Genomic DNA, 24,140 nt, shown 5'->3' with positions numbered 1-24,140 from the left:
ACATGTTTTACTAAAATGGCCACTGCAGCTTTAAGGCCTAGCTGCAGGGCCGCACAACTCGGCACACAAATGATTCCCTCCCCCCTTTTCTCCCCACCAACAGAGCTCTCTGTTGGTGAGGTCTGATCGCTCCCCAGTTGTTTGTTTATTTTATTTTTTTTATAACTATTTATTGTATTTTTAAATTTTGCTTTTTTTTTTTTTTTCATTTTTTATCCCCCTCCCTCCCCCCACCAGCCAATCAGCGTGATCGGCTGTCATAGGCTTCAGCCTATGACAGCCGATCACTCCCCAGCCTATGGAGGGGACAGCCGTATCACACGGCTGTCCCCAGTACAGCTCTGCCTAAGATCGCAGCAATGTACGGGGATAACAGTCTACCATCGGCGATCATCGCTGGGAGACTGAAGGCGGAACTCCACGCGCCATAGCGCACATCTCCTGCTAGCTTCATAGAAGGCCGCCCACGCCAATCGCCATGAAGCAGTCCTGGGGCTGCCCCCGCGTTCACGCCATTCGACGTGGAACGGTCAGCAAGAAGTTAAGCAATACCAGTTGCCTGGCTGTCTTGCTGATCCTCTGCCTCTAACACTTTTAGCCATAGACCCTGAACCAGCATACAGCAGATCAGGTGGCAGAGGATCAGCAGGACTGCCAGACAACTGTTATTGCTTAACAGGAAGTAAATGTGGCAACCACCATATTCCTCTTGTTTCAAGTTCCCTTTAACCACTTAAGGACCAGGGGATATTGCAGTGATCGGTGCTGCGTGGGCTCTACAGCCCGCAGCACCGATCACGTATGTACCAGGGCGATCAGACTATTCCCCCCCCCCCCTTTTTTTTTCCCCACTAGGGGGATGTCCTGCTGGGGGGGTCTGATCGCCGCCGGCTACCTGCACTTTCCGAGGGGGGCTCTTCAAAGCCCCCCTCCGCAGCGCTTTCCGCCCTCCCCGGCTTTCCCTCCCTCTCCCTTACCCTGTGAGAGGCGCAGGACGGAGTTCCGTCCTGCGCCGGATAGGATAGGCTTCTGCCTATCAGATGCTGGCAATCCCCGGCCAATCAGAGGCCGGGGATCGCCGATCTACGTCACGGCGCTGCTGCGCAGCAGCGCCGTGTGATGTAAACAGCGGGGATTTCTTCCCCGGATGTTTACATTATGCGTGCGAGCCGCGATCGGCGGCTCGCACACTGTTCACGGAGGCAGTCTCCGTGAACTAGCATGGAAAGGCAGTTTCCATGCTATACCACTAACGACCCGCCGACGCCTATCGGCGTTAGGCGGTCGTTAAGTGGTTAAAGTGGACCTGAGCTCTTGCAATGGACAGAAGGAAAACAGAGAAATGTATCCTGTGTGTGTATTTAACCACTTCACCACTGAGGGGTTTTACCCCCTGAGCACCAGAGCAATTTTCACCTTTCAGCGCTCCTTCCATTCATTCGTCTATAACTTTATTATTACTTATCGCAATGAAATGAACTATATCTTGTTTTTTTCGCCACCAATTAGGCTTTCTTTAGGTGGGACATTATGCCAAGAATTATTTTTTTCTAAATGTGTTTTAATGGGAAAATAGGAAAAATGTGGGGAAAAAAATAATTATTTTTCAGTTTTCGGCCATTATAGTTTTTAAATAATGCATGCTACTGTAATTAAAACCCATGAAACGTATTTGCCCTTTTGTCCCGGTTATAAAACCATTTAAATTATGTCCCTATCACAATGTTTGGCGCCAATATTTTATTTGGAAATAAAGGTGCATTTTTTTCAGTTTTGCGTCCATCCCTAATTACAAGCCCATAGTTTATAAAGTAACAGTGTTATACCCTCTTGACATAAATATTTAAAAAGTTCAGTCCCTAAGGTAACTATTTATGTATTTTTTTTAATTGTAAATTTTTTAATTTTTTTTAATTACAAAAAAAAAAAAAAATGGGGAGTGTGGGAGGTAATGAGTTAATTTTATGTGTAAGTGTCATTTATTTGTATGTGAAAAATGTGTAGGGTGTAGTTTACTATTTGGCCACAAGATGGCCACAGTAACTTTTTGTTTTAATGCGACCTCCAAGCTTCCTTCCGGAAGCTTGGAGGAAGAATAAGGAGGCTGGACACGTGAGTTTTTTCTCACAATGATCACGCTGCCCATAGGAGAGCAGCTGATCATTGCGGGGCTTAGATCAACGAACGGGAATGGATTTTCCCGTTCATTGATCTCTGGGCGAGCGGGCGGCGGCGGTTTTACTAGTGGCGGGCGGCGTGTTTACGAGCGGGAGCGCGGGCAGCGTCGGGAACGCGGAAAGTACGTGTTTCTCCGTCCCTGGTTTTTAAAGGATGGAAAAAGGGGCGGAGAAATACGTACGCGCGGGGGTAAAGTGGTTAAAGAATTTAGCCCAATTCCCGCTCATCTGTGACTAATTACAACTGTAATTTGATCTCTTAGCGGTGTCGGCTGGCTGTCTTGGAAGAGCAGCTAATTTGTAAACGCAGGATATTAACCCTATGTCTGCTTGCATGAAAGCAGGTCGTAGACATAGCTGATACAAATCCTGCACTAAATTTGCAGTGTAACAAAGAAATGTTCTTCTGTAAAGGTTATTATTCTGTTGCTTTTCTCTTAGAGCAGATAGGAAGTTCTGAGTTTAGGTCTGCTTTTAACACTATGGGGGTTGGACAGGCCTGTGGTGGAGGAGCTGAAATCAGTCTGTGGTGTCTGGGCAGGCAAGTCGCAGAGGTCTCTGGGCCAGATTTATCAAGAGTGTCTGAGACAAAATATTGGTAGGTTTTTAGAAATCCATGCAGACGTGTCTCAGGCAGATTCATTAGTGCAGATTCCTTCTTAGGCCTCTTTTCCACGAACTGTTGAGCTGTGTGCTCAGCAAGCAGTTGCCAGGCAGCAGTGAGCAGTTACAAAGCAGCAGTGAGCAGTTACCAGGCAGCAGCAAGAAGTTGTGAGAGTTTGAGAGGCCTTTCACTGCCTGTAAACAGTTCGTGGAAAAGAGGCCTAAAACTGTTGTAACATAGGAGGAGCTTGGAAGATCTCTCATACAGTGCAGTGTGTGAGGGGAATTGCTGTTGCTGGGGTAACCAACACACCTGCTGTATTGATGGCAGTAGGCTCTGAAGAGGAATTCAGCAGGTGGGAGGGGCACATCACAAATCGTGTTTAGCCTGCAGTTCTACACCTGTAGAACGGCTATCAAGCACTTCTTAATCTGTGCCAGTTTAGGGATGGATTTGCACTCTTTTTAGCTGTAGTACAGCTCTAGAAATTCATGCTAACTGGCCACTATTACCTAGGATTTAAGAAGGTTCTTATCATGCAGAGCTGTTCTCACTGCTAGTTAGAATAGATTAAGAAGAAAAAACTGTCGGTAATGCGTTGATAAATCTCCCCCTCTGTCTCTTGGTCGACTGTATGGGCACCTTGATAGTACTATAAACCTTTTGCGGTATTCTTTTCTCTCTTTTTTTTTTTTTTTATCACTGCCTGTCCCTGTTGGAAATATTTTCCTTCACTTCCTGGCCCTTGGAAATTTCAGTGCATTCGTGCTTGTTTGACAGGGACAGCAACACAAATAAAATCTAGACCGTTACCAGTTCTCTCGCCAGTTCTTGCAGGAGTTCTTCTCTCCAGCGTGATCTTTCTGTGCCAGGAGTGGAGAGACTCAGCGGAATAGAATTCTCTGTGTGACATCATCACAGCCAGCGGTTTCCATGAGGTTTCGCAATACTGATAGTGTTACTTTGCACGCCTGGAATTGCAGAGCCTGCTGGAGCTGGCTGAGATCCATTACCTGACGGAAGTTACAGCTGCTTTTACACGCTGCACAGTTTTGCCGCCTTTAACTAGTTTCTGCAAAACACGGTTTAAAACGATTTTGCAGTGCAGCTGATCGGAGGGTATGGGAGTCGCACACGTGCGAATGCGCCCACTTTCTGCCACCATTGGGCAAAACATATTTAAAGAGAAACTTCAACCAAGAATTGAACTTCCTCCCAATCAGTAGCTGATGTGCCCTTTCCCACAAGAAATCTTTACTTTTTCTCAAGTAGCCCATTCTGCCTGGTGGGGCTGGTGCACACCAAGAGCGCTTCTGAGTGCTTTTAAAGAGCGCTTGGCTAATGTATTTGAATGGGATGGAGCACAATAGAGCGATATTTTTTTTTTCCCTAACGCAAACGCGGGTCCTGCAGCATTTCTGCTGATTTCTGAGGCGATTCAGCCTCAATGTTAAAGCGGACCCAAACCAAACATTTTTTTTTAATTACAAATATTTAGTTGCACCACTTTGACACATACAAAGATAAATGAACAATCCTTCAAGCCTATGAGCATTTCAGTGCATGCTTTTCACCCTTCTCTTTTCATACCTAGGGTTATACAGGTTTCAGCCATTCGCAATTCCTCCATTGCCAGACACCATCTACTCCAGCATTTTGCCGGATTCTGTCCGGGCAATTTGAAAGGAAGGGAAGGGGTTCCTCCAATAAATGTAAAATTTTATATTTGTCATGCAGCTGAAAAAAAGGCTGCTATTTATTATTATAATTTAGAAAATAGATTTTATTTCTGATATCTTGTATTTTTAATTTGGGTCCACTTTAAAGGAAACCAGAGCTGGTATAAAGGAAATGTTTTATACATACCTGGGGCTTCCTCCAACCCCATCCGCACGGATCGCTCCCTCACCACCATCCTCCGCTGCCCGCAGCTCCTATACCGGGTCCCAGTCACGGCCAGTCTGATGTAAGAAGTGCGCTGTTTGCGTATCTCTCCAGCAGCCGCTGGTGAGATGCGTAGAGGGCGCACCTCTCCTGCGTAGACTGGCTGAACTGACAGGACCCGGTATAGGAGCTGAACACAGCTGAGGACGGCGGCGTGGGAGCGATCCGTGCGGATGGAGCTGGAGGAAGCCCCAGGTATGTATAAGATGTTTCCTTTTATACCAGCTCTGGTACACTTTAAGTATAGGAAAAGTGGAAAATCGCTCTGAAAAGTGCTAGATCAGAGCAAATTCTGCAAGCGGTTTTTGTGTCAAAACCAGTACACTAGCAGCTGTACTGTAGCTTAAAAAAAAACAAACTAAAAAAAAAAACCGACACAATAACGCTCCAGAAATCGATAGGTATAGATAAAACATTGCTAGGCACATGCCTAGAATTGCCTTGAAAAAAATCACTTCAAAAAGCACTGAGCGTTCGCAATTACACTAGCGCTTTTAGGTGTGCACTGGCCCGTACACACAATGAGATTTTCTGCCAGATCGATTATTTCCAGCATGTCTGATCTGATTTCCGATCGATATTTTTTTTTTTTTTCCCCCATTTAGTTTTATGGACAATCGGTGGGAAATCAGATTGGACATGTTGGAAATAAATCTGCCAGAAAATCTTATTCCGTGTATCAAACATTAGGGAGATCTGTACGGCTGATATTGTGGTGGGAACCCCTCCCACAGTGTGATGTCATGACCATGGTCCTTACAGGTTTACTTTCTGTGAACCTCATTGCATTGTGGGAAATAGTGGCTGTTTCCAACTGCCAAGCAAGCAATATATCCCTCTGTGCATAGAACTCTCAGTAACAAACATTCCATACAGATCACCTGGCAGAACTAGAGTTGTCCCCACCTGTGATACATTTCAGAATGTAAATCAGGGAGAGGAAAGATTTTGCAATGGAGCAGACACTGACTACATAATCTGTAAATGAATATTGTAAAAAAATAAGCCATTTCATTCATTGTTGTGTTCATTACAGTTCCTCTTTAGAGGCAACCTGTAATGAGAGGGAAATGGAAGCTGCCATAGTCATTTCTATGCTGATCTCTTTGGCTGCAGTAGTGTCTGAATCGCACGCCTGAACTGAGCATTCAGCTGAAATCCAGTAGCTTGCTGTTATTATTAGTAGTAGTAGTTAAAATTTTGCCCTGAAATTTGGATCCATTACAGGGGCAGAACTACAAATCAGGCCCCCCCCCCCTTATAAACTTTTGGGCCCCCCAATGTTCTCATCCTTCCCTGGTGACCCTCATAGTCTGGGCCCCCATCTTACAAGGGTCATAAATCAAGTATGGCTATCAGGACTGTCACACCCATAACAAGTGTAGCCACAGAAACACCTGATCTGGAGTATCAGAGAAAGGGAAGGTTAGTAGTTGCCACCCACTCCCCTGGCCCCGCCCCTGCAGTTGCAGGTACTGCTCCCCCTCTAGTTATGCCCCTGATCCATTACATTCTTTTACAAGTGTGCTGCGTGACTCAGATTCCTTTTTGCCTAGCCTCTGAATGTATCAAGTGAGAGAAACGCCCCTCTAGTCCCACCTCTGAGGCAGTTCTGGTTAGTAGTTGGGCCCCTCCCACTCCCCTGCCCCACCCCTTCCTGCTGTCACAGATGCTGCTCCTTCTCTAGTTACGCCCCTGATCTATTACATTCCTTTACAAGTATACTGTGTGCCCCAGCTTCCTGCTTGCCTATCCTCTAAATGTATCAAGTGAGAGGAACGCCCCTCTAGCCCCACCTCTGAGTCAGTTATCTCCTCTGAATGTGTTTGCATAACTGTATTCTGAATATAGTTCAGTGGCAGAGGCAGAAACTAATGGAGAGCCCGGAGAGGACACTCCCCGGTAGAATTTTCACTGCAGTCATGTGACTGCAACTTTGGACTGTTGCCTAGCAACACGTCTGTACAGCATTGGGGACCCGACGCGTCACTTGCAAGTTTTTTTATCCTGGAGGGTGACGTGCATAAAGCACCTTTTTCTCATTAATAATTAATTTCCCCGAAACTACACTTACGTCAGCTTCCAGCACACCGTCTAGCTTTAAACATTTCTTGTCTTTTTTTTTTTAGTGTAAAGATTAGCTCAAAATCTGGGGACTGCACTATGAAATAACATTGTTCATTAATCTTGGTTGAGTATAGCGCCAAACTGCTTATTTCTAGAGCATACATTTCAAACTCCGGCCCACAAGCCAAATCTGGCACTCAGAGCCATTAAATTTGGCCCCTAAGTGGTTTCCCTACTTTGCATTATGTTTGGCCAACTTGAGACCACCAGAAAAGTTATACTGGGGTGAAGCCCTAGGACACCAGGAAAGTCCTATGGGGGAGTTGGGGGGGGGGGGGGGGAAGCACTAAACATTAGGAAACTGTATAGGGGAGGGTGGGGGCCATTAGACCCTGGGGAACTGTATAGAGTTGGAGGGGGACCATTAGACACCAGGGAACTTTATAATGGAGGGAGGTTGCCAGTAGACATTGAGGTTAGCTCGCGACTTGGTCCCTGTGTACAATTTCGTCCCACTTTGTATTTGAGTTTGACACCCGTGTTCTAGAGATAATAGCTTAAAGGGAAGGTTCAGGGTGGCTCTTAAAAAAATTAAAAATGCCCATCCACTTACCTGGGGCTTCCTCCAGCCGTGGACAGCCAGGACGTGCCCTCGGCGCCGCTCCGCAGGCTCCCGGTCCCCTCCGGTGGTCGACCCGACCTGGCCAGGCTGGCTGCCAGGTCGGGCTCTTCTGCGTTTCAAAATGCGCCTCACGGGGGCGCGCTGACGTCATCGGACGTCCTCCGGGCTGTACTGCGCAGGCGCAGTAGTTCTGCAGTACAGCCCGGAGGACGTCCGATGACGTCAGTGCGCCCCCCGTGAGGCGCATTTTCAAACGCAGAAGAGCCCGACCTGGCAGCCGGCCTGGCCAGGTCGGGTCGGCCACCGGAGGGGACCGGGAGCCTGCGGAGCGGCGCCGAGGGCAAGTCCTGGCTGCCCACGGCTGGAGGAAGCCCCAGGTAAGTGGATGGGCATTTTTATTTTTGGAGCCACCCTGAACCTTCCCTTTAAAGAAAACCTCTGAGTTTAAATGTATAAATAAAATCAGATACTTCGGGAGGGGGAAGCCTCTGGATGCTAATGAGGCTTCCCCCATCCTGCTGTGCCTTCTCATTCCAGCACTGGCAGCAGCAAAAAATTCAAAACAAGAACAGTAGTAGTGGCCTGCCTGCGTAGGAGCAGTAGCGGCTTTCCACTCGGGCTCCGGCGGAAATTGCAGAGTGTGATCAGGTCCGCTCTACTGAGCCAGTGGCTTGTGACTGCTCAGTAGAGCGTGCGCGATCGAGCTTGGCTGTTTCCGCCAGAGCTTGAGGGAAAGCCGCTAGTGCGCCTGCACTGGAGCACCAACTAGTGGACTTTCGGGGAGCCAGCACTGGATCCCCTCTTGTTGAGGAGGATGGGGGTAGCCTCTTTAGGATCCAGAGGCTTCACCCCCTGAGGTAAGTACCTCCTAGGTCAGCGCTGAGCAAACCGCAGGCCGGATCCTATGAAGCCAGCCCGGTCACAGGGGGCGGGATAACGCTCCTCTCCCCTCTTCCTCCTTACAAAAATATAGCGTAGTATGGACACAGAGGCGCCAAAAGGATAAAAGTATCTAAAAAGTTTAAAACATGAGGAGGCAGTGGTGGACTTACCTCCTCCAAGCAGATACAAAAATTGCCAATGTGTTTGTCAAATAGAACAAGTTTATTCACATACTCCGGGGGACATTGCAACGTGTTTCGCAGGTTTGATCCCGCTTCATCAGGCAATAACAGAGTAATAGCATATGTGGTCAGTAGAAGAGCCAGGCACCTCTGTGTTTCAAAAATATGTGCAGCACACATACAAGAGAAACAACTTGCCCTTATCGCACTCGGCAGCTCCAATCTCCATGGCAATGGCAGCGTCTGCACTGCTGTAGAGGGTGTTAAAGGGCACTAATGTAGTTTACTGCCAGCAGATCTTTTAGCGGTCACTGGTCTTGTCTGTGAATGGTGTCTCTCTGGGGCGGGGTACTCGGCTTACTTGGAAGCACAGCTGTTAGGGATTGGGAAGATGCTCAGTTTTCTGAAGGTGGCCATACACTGGTCGATTTGCCATCAGATCGACCAACAGATAGATCCCTCTCTGATCGAATCTGAACAGAGAGGGATCGTATGGCTGCCTTTACTGCAAACAGATTGTGATCGGTTTCATGCTGAAATCGATTTACAATCTGTGAAGCTGCCGCCCCCCCCCCCCCCTGCTTACATTACCTGATCCGGCCAGCGCGAGTCCCCAATCTCCTCTTCTCCATGCTTGGCTCCAGGGCTCCGGCTTCACTGAACTTCCTGTCCGGAGGAAGTTTAAACAGTAGAGGGCGCTCTACTGTTTAAACTTCCTGCCGGGACAGGAAGTTCAGTTAAGTCAGCCGGACTCGGAGCCCAGCGCGGAGAAGAGGAGAGCGGGGACTCGCGACGGCCGGATCAGTTAATGTATTGCCGCTGTATTGCGTTGGGCATTCGAACGCAGCTATCGACGCACTCCCGACCTGCCGGCGATCTAGCAAAATCTTCCGCAAGGACAGGAACACCGGGAATTGACGGGAACGATTGATTTTGGACGGAAATCGATCGTTCTGTCAGCGTTTGCGCAACGATTTCACAGCAGATTCGATCACAGTGATCGAATCTGCTGTATATCGGCGGGAAAATCGTTAGGTGTATGGGCCCCTTAATGTGCCATGTAATCTAGGCCTGAACGATTTTAGGAAAAGATTGAATTGCACGATTTCTGTCAGAAATTGAGATTTCGGTCTGATTCAAATCACGATTTCCTTCAAATCAAGCTTTAGTACTAATGACTGGCTGATTGGCTGAAGCTTGACTGACAGACCAGTGCAGAGTCTCAGAGAGCTTAAGGAAGAGCTCTAATCCTAGTGGCCCAGCTGATGAAAGTTTGGTGTAAGAACAGCTTGTGCTGCCCAGCCCCACCATTTTATTTTAATACGATGCATGTGTTTTTAATACTTTCAGGGTGATATAATTATTGCATGCACGGCCAGTGTAAGGGGGCGGGGTCGGGTTCTGTGATATTGCTGGCGGGGTCTGAGCACTATGGACTGTACTGTATGAGCGCGGAGCTATTGGTGGCAGGGCACAGAGCAGTGCAATAATACTTGTATGAAGGCGGCGGGGGCGGAGCCTTCTGTGATGTCAGCTGGGGCAGTGAACAGTGTGCGGTGGACTAGTGTGCGGGGGGGGGGGGTCCAAAGCAGCACCCAGCTTCACCAATGGTTGGGAGGATGTAGGCGGAGTGGTAGGTGGAGCTGTACTGTACAGAGCAGCTCAGCAGCCAGCGTCTCCCATTCATTGGATTTCTCTTGTATGATGGCGGAGGTGGTAGGCGGAGCCGTACGGACCAGCACAGCAGGCGACAGGAGCCGGGGAAAACTGCGGCTACTGACGATCACTAGATTGTCTTAAAGGCAGCCATACACTGGTCGATTGCCACCAGATCGACCAGCAGATAGACCCCTCTGTGATTGAATCTGATCAAAGAGGGATCTATTGGCTGCTACACTGCAAACAGATTTTGATTCGATTTCACTATGAAATCGATTCACACTCTGTGGAGCTGCCGCCGCCCCCTGCATACGTTATCTGATCCGGCCGCGAGTACCCCGGTCTCCGCTGTCTCTTCTCCGCTCTGGGCTTCAGCTTCACTTTACTTCCTGTCGGGGGAAGTTTAGACAGTAGAGGGCGCTCTACTGTTTAAACTTCCACTGACAGGAAGTATGTAAAGCCAGCCGGAACCCAGCGCGGAGAAGGGACCGCGGGGACACGCGCCGTCGGAACAAGTAATGTATTGCCGCTAGCGTTGGTCGTCGGACATTCGAACATCACTATCAACTCACTCCCAACCCGCCGGCAATCGAGCGAATATTTCCGCACGTATCGATTTCGGACGGAAATCGGTCAGCGTTTGCGCATCAATTTCACAGCAGATTCGATTACAGTGATCAAATCTGCTGTGTATTGACGGGAAATCGAGTAAGTGTATGGTCACCTTAACAGGAACTGCAGTCTCGATTTAAAACCACCAAACCGTTCAGCCCTTATGTAATCTGTTATCTACATTTATAATGGTGATACTTAGGAAGTGGATAAATGTGGCTGGTTGACTGTGGTGGAGGATACAGTGCAGCTCCTCCAGATGTTGTTGTATGCAGATGGACTGAATGCCCTGCACCAGGAAGACAACTATTCAGACTAGAGAGGAAGCGGCTGTTTCATCACAATTCTTCTTACAGCTTTGGGAATAAAGGTGCCAGTACACACACACACACACACACACACACATCGATTTTTCTTGTTTGATTTTGATTTAAAATCTTTGATTTTAGTGATTTTTCTACAGTAGAAAAAGAAAAGATCCTTCTTAGCTTTTCCCATTTTAAGTGTGGCTATTTTGAAGCCAATCCTGATGTAATTTCCTCCCTTACTCACCTCTGCCTAATCTGCCCGCCCTTCACTATAGAAAGTGCATTGTCTCAGCATGAGAAATATTGGCCAATCAGAGAGGAACAGAGGTGTGGGAGGGAAAGAGGCTTCAGCCAATCAGGCTGCATTAGTTAAGTCTGAGGGGAAGTAGAGAAGCAAAAAAGGACAACCCAGCATGCCCTGCAACTTCCTTTGTGTGTACCAAATAAGAGTCGGATAACGATCATTTATCAACAAGAAAAGTAATAGTGATTTTTAACTTTTGTATTGCCTGGTTAGCATCCTTTTTTACTTGTTTACCAGATAAAAATAATTGATTTTTGATTTTATGCCCGACATTTACGCTTTAACAGATCCAACAGTGGTTGGAAAATGTTTAATACTGCACACTGCAAATACGTTTTTTCGATTTTTCCCTGAATACATTCAACAGAAAAACAGATCAAAAAAGTTGATTAAAGATTAAGAATAGGATGTAAAAACCGATTAAAAAGCAGAATCGCATGTGCATGGAGCCTAGTAGTACCGGTAAGCAGATTTTCCCAGGCAGATCCCAGCTATTCCACTGTCTGTAGAGAGTTCTCTCCTGATGGGATGTTTACACCTTGAAAGCCTGGAAAGCATCTGTGTCCTCTGTGTTCAGAGTTGGAGGAAACTTTTGCATGGGGTTTGGCAGAGTTGCAGTGTGGCCTCCTGGCTGGGTCTTGCTGGGGCTCGCAGCAGTCACAAGGGAGGAGGGACCACATGAAAGGTGCAGCTGGACAATACCGCAGTTCACTGAATAGACTTGCTGACCTTTCCTCGGGCAGGACAGCGCTGCTGAATAGATACACGTTCTACTTTGCAGGGGAAGTTGTGGTCATGTGACCACTAGAAGACATCTGCTCCTAACTGTACAGTTGTGCAAAACTCATGTGTGTCACTGACGGTGCGTAATCAGCCCCAAGTCAGGAAACTGGAGTCAATTCTCAAGGCTGTCTGTCTGGAGGGTTGTGAAACCTGTCTGAGAGATCACTACATGCTGATGTCTGTCCTTCCTTCCCTACACACTGTCCTCTTGCAGCAGCTGGTGTATGTGAGCTGCTGTTCTTCAGGGTTCAGGTGCCAAATCTGCACCAGCCCCTAATTATCTGATGTCCGTAGCAGTGGAAGGCTCATAACCGTAACTCGCTAACTACAACCCAAGCTTTCTCCCCCCCCCCCTCCCCCCCCATCCATCTATCTATCCTTCCTGTATCCATTCTGCATTCTCTCTCTCTTAATCCTAGAAGTTCTCAAGGGTGCTGTCCACCCAATTATGTTTGCAGAATTTCCCTATGGACTTTTTCTGGGTCACTTTACACCATGCTCCTTTAAAGAGGAGCTGTTAGGTATAAGGTCTCAGAGAAAATAAACACATATATCAGTAGCTAAAGATTGGCTGTACTTACATTACATATGCATTTCACTGTCCACGTTTGGATTTCACAGAATTTGTATATAGTATATGCAGAGATAGATGCTCCTGACAGCTCATGGCAGGCTCCATGTTTTTCTGTCAAATGTGTCGTCATGTCCTGCCTGCTTCCTGATCACAGATAAGCTCCTACTTGAACAACACAGTGTGCAGTGAATATTAATGAGCCATGTGGCAAGGAACAATAGCTGACTCCTGCAGAGTACTCTGCCCCGAGATTTATCAGTGCTACACGCTGGACTGATTACAAGCTTCTGTAACGTCTCATTAGCAGCCGAGGGGAGGGCCCCAGAATGCTTTGCAGTTTAGTATGCGGCTTGCGTCCTTATGGCTCTGTAACAGACTTGCTGATAAGCACACATCAAAGGTAACTGAGATTTTTATCTTCACTAATGGCTTTTGGGCTTCCTTCTAAACTGTTTAACACAGGAGAATAGAGGTTTAAATTAGCTTCTGCAGCCTGACAGTTACTCTTTAAGAGAATCAGTCAGTGTCTTGTAGGGTAATGATCCGCACGTGAAGCTGCAATCCTCAAGCTTGTATAAATACTGCTCACACTTTCCATACACACATACATATAAACATCTCCCGAGTTTATCTGACACAGACATGCACATAATAAATGACATGCTATGGAGCTGGCATTTACCATGAACTGTACTAGTGGAACGCTAGTAAATCTTTACAGCAAAACGTTTTGTATATGCCAGTATTACCGTTAGTGTCCTGTATATAATGAGTTTCAAACCCTCCATTTGCATTTAAGTGTAACTGTCGGGCATAAAATAAAAAATCAATTCTTTATTTTTATCTGGTAAACCAGTAATAAGGATGCTAACCAGGCAATACAAACGTTACAATCACTATTACTTTTCTTGTTGATAAATGATCATTCCCTAGTTTACCTGATTCTTATTTGGTACACACAAAGGAAGTTGCAGGGCATGCTGGGTTGTCCTTTTTTGCTTCTTTACTTCCTCTCAGGAGGAAAAGAGGCTTCAGCCAATCAGGCTGTATTAGTTAAGTCTGTTTTTTCCTCCCACACCTATGTTTGTCTCTGATTGGCCAATATTTCTCATGCTGAGACAGTACACTTTCTATAGCGAAGGGTGGGAAAATCAGGCAGAGGGGAGTAAGGGAGGAAATTACATCAGAATTGGCTTCAAAATAGCCACAGTTAAAATGGGAAATGCTAAGGATTGTTTTTTTTTTTTTTTTACTGTAGAAAAATCACTAAAATCAAAACGTGGACAGTGCAATACATGTGTTATGTAAGTAGAGCAGGTATTTATCTACTTATGTGTTGTTTTTTTCTGAGATAGTATGGCTGACTGTTCCTCTTTAAAGTACAACTGCATTGACAGAAACATTGACCAATACAATTCAACAGCTGCTGCCTTTCATTAGTCAAAACAAGACAAATAACACTTAAAGAGAACCAGAGACGAAGCACCCCCATGTATTTTACCATATATACCAATGTGAACATGACAGTAAACACCTACCCTGCTCTCTGTTTCATTCTTCACTGCTCAGCCTGCTTGTTTTCAGTCCTGATAAAATCCCGACTGAGCATTCAGTCTGGCTTTGCTCAGGAATCATTATAGCTGAGCCTGTCTTCTCTGATGTCTTTTCAAGCCCAAGCCTGCCCCCTTGTTCCTCTGCTATAATTATTCCCTGCAAAGCCAGACTGAATGCTCAGTCGGGGATTTTATCAGGGCTGCTAACAAGCAGGCTGAGCAGTGAAGGATGAAACAGAAAGCAGGGTAGGTGTTTTCTCTAATGTTCCCACTGACCTATATGGTAAAATACATGAGGGTGCTTCATCTCTGGTTCCCTTTAAGCTGAATACTCTTTTCTCACGACCCAGGAACATGGATCTCAGTGACGTCCCACGACGACGAGCGCACCCCTCTCCTTCTTCTTGGCGGTGGGTATACGCGATGGGAGTGAACGACAGTTCAAGCGATCGCGGTACTTTTGTGCGGGAGTCATCGGGGATCTTAAAGATATTGCTGTGCATCGCTAAGCCTCGTTCGCATAATTGTGCTTGCTCCTGCACCCATATTGCGATATTGCACAAACAATCACTTGATGCTTCAAAAATTGCCGGAAAAATCGCATAGGGGGGTATGGCCCTTTATATCATGCTTTTCTACTAGCGGACTCAAAGCGTTTGAGCTACAGCCACTTGAGCGCACAAAGTAGGCAGTAGCAGTGTTAGAGAGTCTTGCCCAATGACTTCTTGCTAAGTGGGAGCTGGCTTACTGAACAGGAAGAGCCGAGATTCGAACCCAAGTAGAGCCCTGAAAGGATACCCGAGGTGAGATGTGACATGATGATAGACATGGGTATGTACAGCGCCTAGCACACAAATGACTATGCTGTGTTCCTTTTCTTCTTTCTCTGCCTGAAACAGTTAAATATCAGGTATGTAAGTGGCTGACTCAGTCCTGACTCAGACAGGAAGTGACCATAGTGTGACCCTCCCTGATAAGAAATTCCAACTATAAAACTTTCTTAGCAGAAAATGGCTTCTGAGAGAAGGAAAGAGATAAAAAGGGTCAATAGTTCATAGATTTTAAGCTCTGGCATACTTCAATGAGCAAAAACAATAAAGTTAAAACTTAAAAAGTAGATGTAAACATAAAATAAAACTGGCATATCTTAAGTCATTTTAGAAGGAAGATGGATACAATCGTTTATTTCAGTAGTTTATTTTCGCCTTGTGTCCTTTAACCATTAAACTATTCAGCCACCAATTTGGAAGCCTGGTGCATTTGTATAAAATTATCAGCGACCCAGAAGTATTCTAATTGACCCTTGTCAAAAAACCTTCCTCGTGTGTGTGTGTGTGTGTGTGTCCAGCTAGAGAAGCTCCCAGAATCGCCTCTCTAGCTACGCCTGAGATGTCACGTAAAAGTGTTTACGTCATTTCCTATGTGAAAAGTAGTGATGTCATTGGGATGCAGATGAGTCCCTAGCAAAGAGTTGCTTTTACCTTGCCTCAGCCACTTGGCCACGTGTGACTGAACCCAGCAGTTCTCAAGATTTGGTGGGCAGGTGATTTTTAAGCGGAGGGCATCAGTGCAGAGTAGGAGAAGATGAAAACTTGAGCAGTGTCTCCCTGTGCGGTGCTATACGGAGTGCTCACTGCAGAGCTTTATCATGAGCTTATGAGAGGCGAACATATGTTTGTTCTTGTTTGCATATGTATGTACCGCATATCCTCGCATATAAGCTGATCCGTGTATAAGCCAAAGTACCCACCTTTCCCTCAGAATACAGGAAATAGTGATTGACTTGTGTATAAGCCCCATCCACAATAGGCAGAGGTGCCCCCAGTACACCTCAGCCTCCATCCACATAGCCAGATGTGTCCCAAGGATGATACAGCTGTGTCTCAAGGCCCCACTAGATGGCGTCATAGATATGAGACACAGCGATGGCCACACAAGAAGAATCCCAGAGCATTGCACAGACAATGGTTGCTTGCTTGCTCTGCTCCACAAGCCAGGGGACACAGGTAGTCCTGAGCAGCACACTGCACACCATGTTGCAGGGGATGGGGGGGCACAGACACAACAGGGAGCCAGTAACAAAGCCTGCTCCACCATCTGTTCTGCTCCACTGACTCGCATGTAAGCTGAGGTGGTAACTTTTCAGCACTTTTTTTTTTTTTTGTGTTGAAAAATTAGGCTTATACAGTATGTATAGCACTATTAGGTGATTACCCCGATGAAGCCCCTGCCAGGGGTGAAACATGTAGAGAATGCTTCAAGTGTTTGTTTTGATTTAGTAAAAGTCATCCATTGACCCTGTAGGGATGGTGGTTATGGTCTGTCGCTACCTTGGACAGAACTGATGGCCATCACTTACACACAGGGACGTCCTGGACTTCTTTTGATTTGTCGGCAATTCATATAGCCCTCCACCACCACTCGTTCACAAGTTTGTAATGCATATTTTTTAAACTTTGTTTTAAAAATTATTTGTGCTTATTGGCTTTCCACAGAACCAGCATACACTTAGTTTGGAAAGCTGAGTACAAGCTGTTGCCACTATTTTGGGTAAACAAACATTTGGGCTGAATTCATTTTGGCACCTGGGCACTATTCAAAGTGGATCCGACAAATTATTACTCGTTGCATAATTGTGTTCCTTTCATATAGTTTATAGCAGGGGTCCCCAACCTTTTCCGGCCCGGGGACCACTTACTGACCAAATTTTTCTCCGAGGCCCGGGGGGGGGGGGGGGGTCGCGGCACGGGTAATTGCGCGCGCGACCTAGTGGACAGTGTCGTGCGCAGCAGGTTACGGGGGGGAGGGGCTGGGGTGCGGCAGCATAGCTAGCATAGTTGCCTCAGTATAGGGAGTTTAGTTGCCCCAGTATGGCTAGTATAGTTACCCCAGTGTAGCTAGTATAGTGCCCCAGTATAGCTAGTATTGTGACCAGTATAGCTAGTATAGTCCCAGTATGGGTCGGTACTGCCCCAGGATGGCTAGTATAGTGCCCAGCTATGGCTAGTATAGTGCCCAGCTATGGCTAGTATAGTGCCCAGCTATAGCTAGTATAGTGCCCAGCTATAGCTAGTATAGTGCCCAGCTATGGCTAGTATAGTGCCCCAGCATGGCTAGTATAGTGCCCCAGCATGGCTAGTATAGTGCCCCAGCATGGCTAGTATAGTGGCCCAGCATGGCTAGTATAGTGGCCCAGCTATGGCTAGTATAGTGCCCAGCATGGCTAGTATAGTGCCCAGCTATGGCTAGTATAGTGCCCAGCTATGGCTAGTATAGTGCCCAGCTATGGCTAGTATAGTGCCCAGCTATGGCTAGTATAGTGCCCAGCTATGGCTAGTATAGTGCCCAGCTATGGCTAGTATAGTGCCCAGCTATGGCTAGTATAGTGCCCAGCTATGGCTAGTATAGTGCCCAGCTATAGCTAGTATAGTGCCCAGCTATAGCTAGTATAGTGCCCAGCATGGCTAGTATAGTGCCCAGCATGGCTAGTATAGTGCCCAGCATGGCTAGTATAGTGCCCAGCATGGCTAGTATAGTGCCCAGCATGGCTAGTATAGTGCCCAGCTATAGCTAGTATAGTGCCCAGCTATAGCTAGTATAGTGCCCAGCTATGGCTAGTATAGTGCCCAGCTATGGCTAGTATAGTGCCCAGCTATGGCTAGTATAGTGCCCAGCTATGGCTAGTATAGTGCCCAGCTATGGCTAGTATAGTGCCCAGCTATGGCTAGTATAGTGCCCAGCATGGCTAGTATAGTGCCCAGCTATAGCTAGTATAGTGCCCAGCTATAGCTAGTATAGTGCCCAGCATGGCTAGTATAGTGCCCAGCTATGGCTAATATAGTGCCCAGCTATGGCTAGTATAGTGCCCAACTATGGCTAGTATAGTGCCCAGCATGGCTAGTATAGTGCCCAGCTATAGCTAGTATAGTGCCCAGCTATGGCTAGTATAGTGCCCAGCATGGCTAATATAGTGCCCAGCTATGGCTAGTATAGTGCCCAACTATGGCTAGTATAGTGCCCAGCATGGCTAGTATAGTGCCCAGCTATAGCTAGTATAGTGCCCAGCTATAGCTAGTATAGTGCCCAGCTATAACTAGTATAGTGCCCAGCACAGCATGGCTAGTATAGTGCCCAGCACAGCATGGCTAGTATAGTGCCCAGCTATGGCTAGTATAGTGCTAGTGCCCAGCATGGCTAGTATAGTGCCCAGCATGGCTAGTATAGTGCCCAGCTATAGCTAGTATAGTGCCCAGCATGGCTAGTATAGTGCCCAGCATGGCTAGTATAGTGCCCAGCTATAGCTAGTATAGTGCCCAGCTATAGCTAGTATAGTGCCCAGCATGGCTAGTATAGTGCCCCAACATGGCTAGTATAGTGCCCAGTATCTGTAGGTGATGCCGACGCTTCTGTTACCTTATGTGCGGGCGGCCGCTTCCGGATTCCCCCATGCGCCGCTCTCCTTCATGCATGATGAAGTACTATCTCCTCCTATAACAGCAGCGCGTCTTGCGTCTGCTGTAAGGAGCGAAGGAGGCGGGGCAGCGGCTTCCTGTAGCGGCGATATGCATCGCCGCTACCATGGGAACCGCTGCCCCGCCTCCTTCCCTCACAGCAGACGCAAGACGCGCTGCTGTTATAGGAGGAGATAGTACTGAATGAATGAATGAGAGCGGCGCCTGGGGGAATCCGGAAGCGGCCGCCCGCTCATAAAGTAACAGAAGCGGCGGCCGCGGGTGGGAGGGACAAGATGACAGACCCGCTGCGGCCCAGCTGGAAACTGCCAACGGACCGGTAGTGGGCCGCGGCCCGGTGGTTGGGGACCCCTGGTTTATAGGGTATTCCTCAAGCCAAATAGTTATTTTTTTGTTTTTATACTCTTAATTGCCTATAAACTAAACAAGCCTTGCCCACAGCTTCCCCGGAGCCTTGGCACTCTGAGTATGTAGCAAGGGCTTATGGGAGCTCAGTCTGGGCAGGAGGAGGTGTTACTAGCCAGAGATTTCAGAGGAGGAGAGGGGAATGAAGTTTTCACAGGCTGAGGGCTGGAGATGCAGAGCAGCTTGCCTGTGTGTAATCATTACAAACATAACATGGCTGCCCTCATTGTATCACAGGAATAAAATAATCATATACTGTTGAAGCGGTTTGCAGCTAGATTTGCTGTGTAAATGATCTATACTTTAGATAAGATATATACACAAGTTACTTATTATAGTTAGTTTTTCATCTCAGATCCGCTTTAACTTTTTGCAGAGGAGCCAGTGTGCTCATTACTTTGGAAACGCCAGTAACCTGGTAACTGACATGATCATTACCCTCTGGTTTACAATGATGTGTTGTACTTAGCCACAGTCCTCTTGCGCTTTCCATATCTTGTATAGGTGTGGTTTGACCTGACCTCAGCATGTTTTACTATCGATTTTGTTATTTATTATTATTACGCATTTACAAGGCACTGGCAGAGTCAGTGACGTTACAATCTCTTAAGCTACATGCATAACAGATTGCATGTAGCTTAAAACTAGTTTGAAACAAATGAACGACTGATGCAAGCATTTAAAGGATAACTGACCTGAGAGGGATATGGTGGCTGCCATATTTATTTCCTTTTAACCTGCCTGGCGTTCTATTAAGATCGCCAGGCAGGCTGCGGGAGGGTTTTTTTTTTAATAAAAAAAAACTATTTCATGCAGCCAACTGAAAGTTGGCTGCATGAAAGCCCACTAGAGGGCGCTCCGGAGGCGTTCTTCCGATCACCTCCGGCGCCCAGAATAAACAAGGAAGGCCGCAATGAGCAGCCTTCCTTGTTTTGCTTACATCGTCGCCATAGCGACGAGCGGAGTGACGTCAGCCGACGTCCTGACGTCAGCCGCCTCCGATCCAGCCCTTAGCGCTGGCCGGAACTTTTTGTTCCGGCTACGCTGGGCTCAGGCGGCTGGGAGGACCCTCTTTCGCCGCTGCTCGCGGCGGATCGCTGCAGAGCGGCGGCAATCAGGCAGCACACGCGGCTGGCAAAGTGCCGGCTGCGTGTGCTGCTTTTTATTTGAGCCAAATCGGCCCAGTAGGGCCTGAGCGGCAGGCTCCGGCGGTACTGGACGAGCTAAGCTCGTCCAGACCGCCCAGCAGGTTAAACAATGCACAATCCTGTTGATCCTCTGCCTGTGATTCTTATAGCCATAGACCCTGAACAAGCATGCAGCAGATCAGATGTCTGACTTAAAGGACAACTGAATCAAGAGGTATGTGGAGGCTGCCATATTTACAGTATTTCCTTTTAAGCAATACTAGTTTACTGGCAGTCATGCCTAATCCTTTTAACCATAGATCCTAAACAAGCATGCAGCAGATCAGGTGTTTCTGACATTCTGTTCAGATCTGACATGATTAGCTGCATGCTTTGTTTTATTCAGACAGTACTGCAGTTCAAACATCATAGATCACCAGGGTTGCTAGGCAACTGGTATTGTTTAAAAGGAAATACATATGGCAGCTTTCCAATTCTTCTGCCTTCAGTTGTCCTTTAAGTTTTGACTGGATTTGCTGCACACTTGTCTCAGGTGTGTGATTATGACATTACTGTAGCCAGAAGGATCAGCGGTCGGTACTGCCAGGCAACTGGTATTGTTTAAATTGAAAGAAATATGGAAACCTCCATATCTATTTCGCCTCGGATTTTTTATTCCTGGTACAAACCATGTAATTTCCCATCAGATCGATGGGCTGAATCGATCATTTCCAACAGGTCCGATATGATTTCAGTTTGTTTTTTAACCGATTTTGTACAGAAGTGAAGGGGAAAAAACTATCGAAAATCAGATCAAACCTGTCAATTTATCGATTTGACCTCGTTCGATATCGGACCAGTCCCAATCAGTAGCCGATACCCCCTTTCCCACGAAAAATATTTACCTTTTTTTTTTTTTTTTTTTTTAATGGATCATTGGGGCTCTGTTTGGCTGATATTGTGGTGAAACCCCTCCCACAGTGTGATGTCATGAACACGGTCTTGACAGTTTACTGTCTGTGAACTTTGTTGAATTGTGGGTAATAACGGCTTTTTCCAACTGTCAAGCAGTATCTTCCTCCGTGCATAGAACGCTCAGTAACAAATATGCCGTACAGATCACCTGGCAGAACTGAAGAATGTCACCATCTGTGATAAATGTCAGAATCTAAATCAGGGAGAGGAAAGATTTTACAATGGGAAAACACTGACTAAATATCTATAAATGAATATTGTAAAAAAAAAAATAAGCAATTCAATTCATTGTGTTATCTTCCCTGCAGATGCTCTTTAAGGTGCGTACACACCGGACCCTCCCGCTGGGTGGGCGTTCCAGCGACAGTAGTGCGTGTGTACAGTCTGTCAGGCAGACTGATCAGGCTTTTTCTGAAAGATCCGCTCAGCGTGCGTACACACGTGCTACTGTCGGCTGAAAGTTTGCCCAGCGGGAGGGTCCGGCGGACCCGTCGTGGCCGGCGGTAGTGTGTGTGTGTGTGTGTGTGTGTGTGTGTGTGTGTGTGTGTGTGTGTGTGTGTGTGTGTGTACGCACCTTCAGCCTCTACAACTACTGCTTCCTTCTGACCAGGTGATTCATTTTGCCATTATGTTCTGATCAGGAAGTGCAGAGTCACATTTTCCCTTTGTCATGCTTACTGAAACTCTCTCCCAAGTCACCAGGAAAGACATAAGAGTGACAGACTGCTCTAAATCAGCTGATAGTGACTTTACAATGAATAAGCTGTCTGAAGGGAGATGGGAGGAATGACAGAGTTATGTGGCAATAATTATAAGCTTTGCACCTCGGATAGTATTGCTTTACGCATGGCCAGATTGCAACCCGTTACAGCCTGTTATTACTAGACATTGTTTTCGCTCTGTCCTACCACATTCTTTCTCTGACCTCTTATTGAAGTAGTCAGAGGAGCACACACACCTCCGTTAGCACCCTCCTGTAAACTGTTATCTCTGCTCCTCATCACCTGAGACTGACAAGCCCCCAGTGTCTGTTTTCATATAATTTCGTTGGTGGGTGGAGCTTTGTTATGCACCAATCAGGAAATAGTCATTTTTATAAAGGTGGAGAGGAGTAGAATGAATGACTGAGAGACAGGAAATTCAGAGCGCATGCAAATATTTATGCTAATTAAATTCTACCGCTGCGTTATTTGGTTAGTTTTCAAGCTATGGAAATAAGTATAAACATTTTTCATCAAATCGATATCCTTTTGTATGTCTTCAAATGCACATATGGCCTGCGTTGCGCATGAACTTGGAGCCGCTCGTGCATGCCTTTTTCCTCCATGCACCAGCCGCTCTGTGCTGTCGTGCGGGTCACACCCCCGGCTGCTCAATGCAGGTTCACAGTATACGGACGGGGGTGCTACCGGGAAGTAGAAGAGTTTGTTTTGTGTGTTCCGCAATGAACAGAAACGTCTGGTCTCCTAAAGTGCTTTGAGGCAGAAGGCTGCATCAACAGCCTAGGCTAAATATCACTTGAGAATTAATGTAAAATTGGGTATTTTGAAAAATGTATTACATCCTTTTTATATGTTGTTGCAGTGCCGCTTATGCCTATTGACAGTTTTATACAATCTAACATTGTAGTAAAAGAGTACATTTTGTACAGGAGGAGAAGATTGTGGTTTTTTTTTTTTTTTTTACATTTATTTCTGATCCGGGAGTCAAACTCATCACCTCATGCTTCACAGGCAGAGGCAGTATCTCTGGACCCACTTAATTGTCTAGGATCAGTGTTTTATATGAGATGTTTGTAAGTAGGGGAGTATCTGTATTTAACGCAGTCTTGTCTCTCTTTGGACAGTGCACGGCTCCTTTGCTTTAGAGGTCTACGCCCCGGAAGAGATCACCGTAGAGAACGGCACCCAGGCTCTGCTCCCTTGTACCTTTAAGTCCTCGCAAGTGACCAGGAAGGAGACCTCCGTAATATGGCGGTATATAGAGGATGGAGGCTCTTCCAAGGGATCCACGGCTGTCTTAATGTTTGCCGGAGGGATACCGTACCCGGGGGAGGGTCGCTTCAAAGAACGTGTCACCTGGGCCGGGGACCTCAACAAGAAGGACGTCTCCATCAAGATAGACAAAATTAACTTCAAAGATAACGGCACCTACACGTGTGACGTCTTAAACCCGCCTGACGTCAATGACTCCCCCAAGGAGATAAAGCTTCGGGTGGTGGAGAAAGGTGAGTGGCACTTTCCAGCTTTGTTACCTATAGAAAGGACCAGCATGTGTTGAAGCAAACTTGTGAATCGAAGCTGTCAATCACCGCCACGTGGGCCGGAGCAGACTGCGCAGGCAGTGGGCCCGATCCACCCCTCAGCGCTGCTATAGCGTGCATAAATGGCTTAAAGAGAACCCGAAGTGGATCTTTGGGGGGGGGCAGATTGGACACAGAGGCATGTTGTCTGCCTCATAACATGTCTCTGTGTCCCACCACCACCGCTCTCTGAACCCACCGCCGTGCGATAGCCCCCTGGGTTTAGTGACAAAATTTTTTACGCTAACGCGGAGGTAAACTCAGGGGAGAGGAATTCCCTGTTTAAAACGCCCACCAGGGGCGATCCTACAGAGTTTCCTGTCCTGCCATTGGTCCGCTCCCCCCCCCCCCCCCCCCTGCACGGTCTCTCCATGTGCATCGTGTACTATAGGTCACGCAAGTGAAAGTGGGCAATTGTGGCGGCGGAGAGTGGCAGTTTTTGCGGCTACCTGGTCCGCTCAGCCCTGCAGCTCAGGTAGCCTACTTTTTTTTTTTTTCCTTCATTTTTTGAGCCCACCCCTCGTGCTCTTTTTAACATTGATAAGCCAATATTTTTGTCTGTGGAAGACTTTTCAGGTGGGACAGGCG

At 47.0% G+C, this 24,140-nt stretch overlaps 1 protein-coding gene across 2 annotated transcripts in view; it reads left to right on the top strand.

Annotated features, from left to right (window-relative positions):
* Positions 1-24,140, top strand: part of MPZL1 (myelin protein zero like 1) — a 72,623-nt gene that overhangs the window by 7,948 nt on the left and 40,535 nt on the right. For both annotated transcript variants that reach the window (XM_068270810.1, XM_068270809.1), the window contains exon 2: positions 23,097-23,477. In XM_068270810.1, the coding sequence (XP_068126911.1) occupies positions 23,097-23,477 (381 nt within the window). The remainder of the gene's footprint in view (positions 1-23,096; positions 23,478-24,140) is intronic.

The sequence above is a fragment of the Hyperolius riggenbachi genome, chromosome 2 (genome assembly GCF_040937935.1).
Source record: "Hyperolius riggenbachi isolate aHypRig1 chromosome 2, aHypRig1.pri, whole genome shotgun sequence".
Lineage (NCBI taxonomy): Eukaryota > Metazoa > Chordata > Amphibia > Anura > Hyperoliidae > Hyperolius > Hyperolius riggenbachi.
Note: the sequence above shows the minus strand (reverse complement) of the source record. Positions and strands in the feature narration are given on the sequence as shown.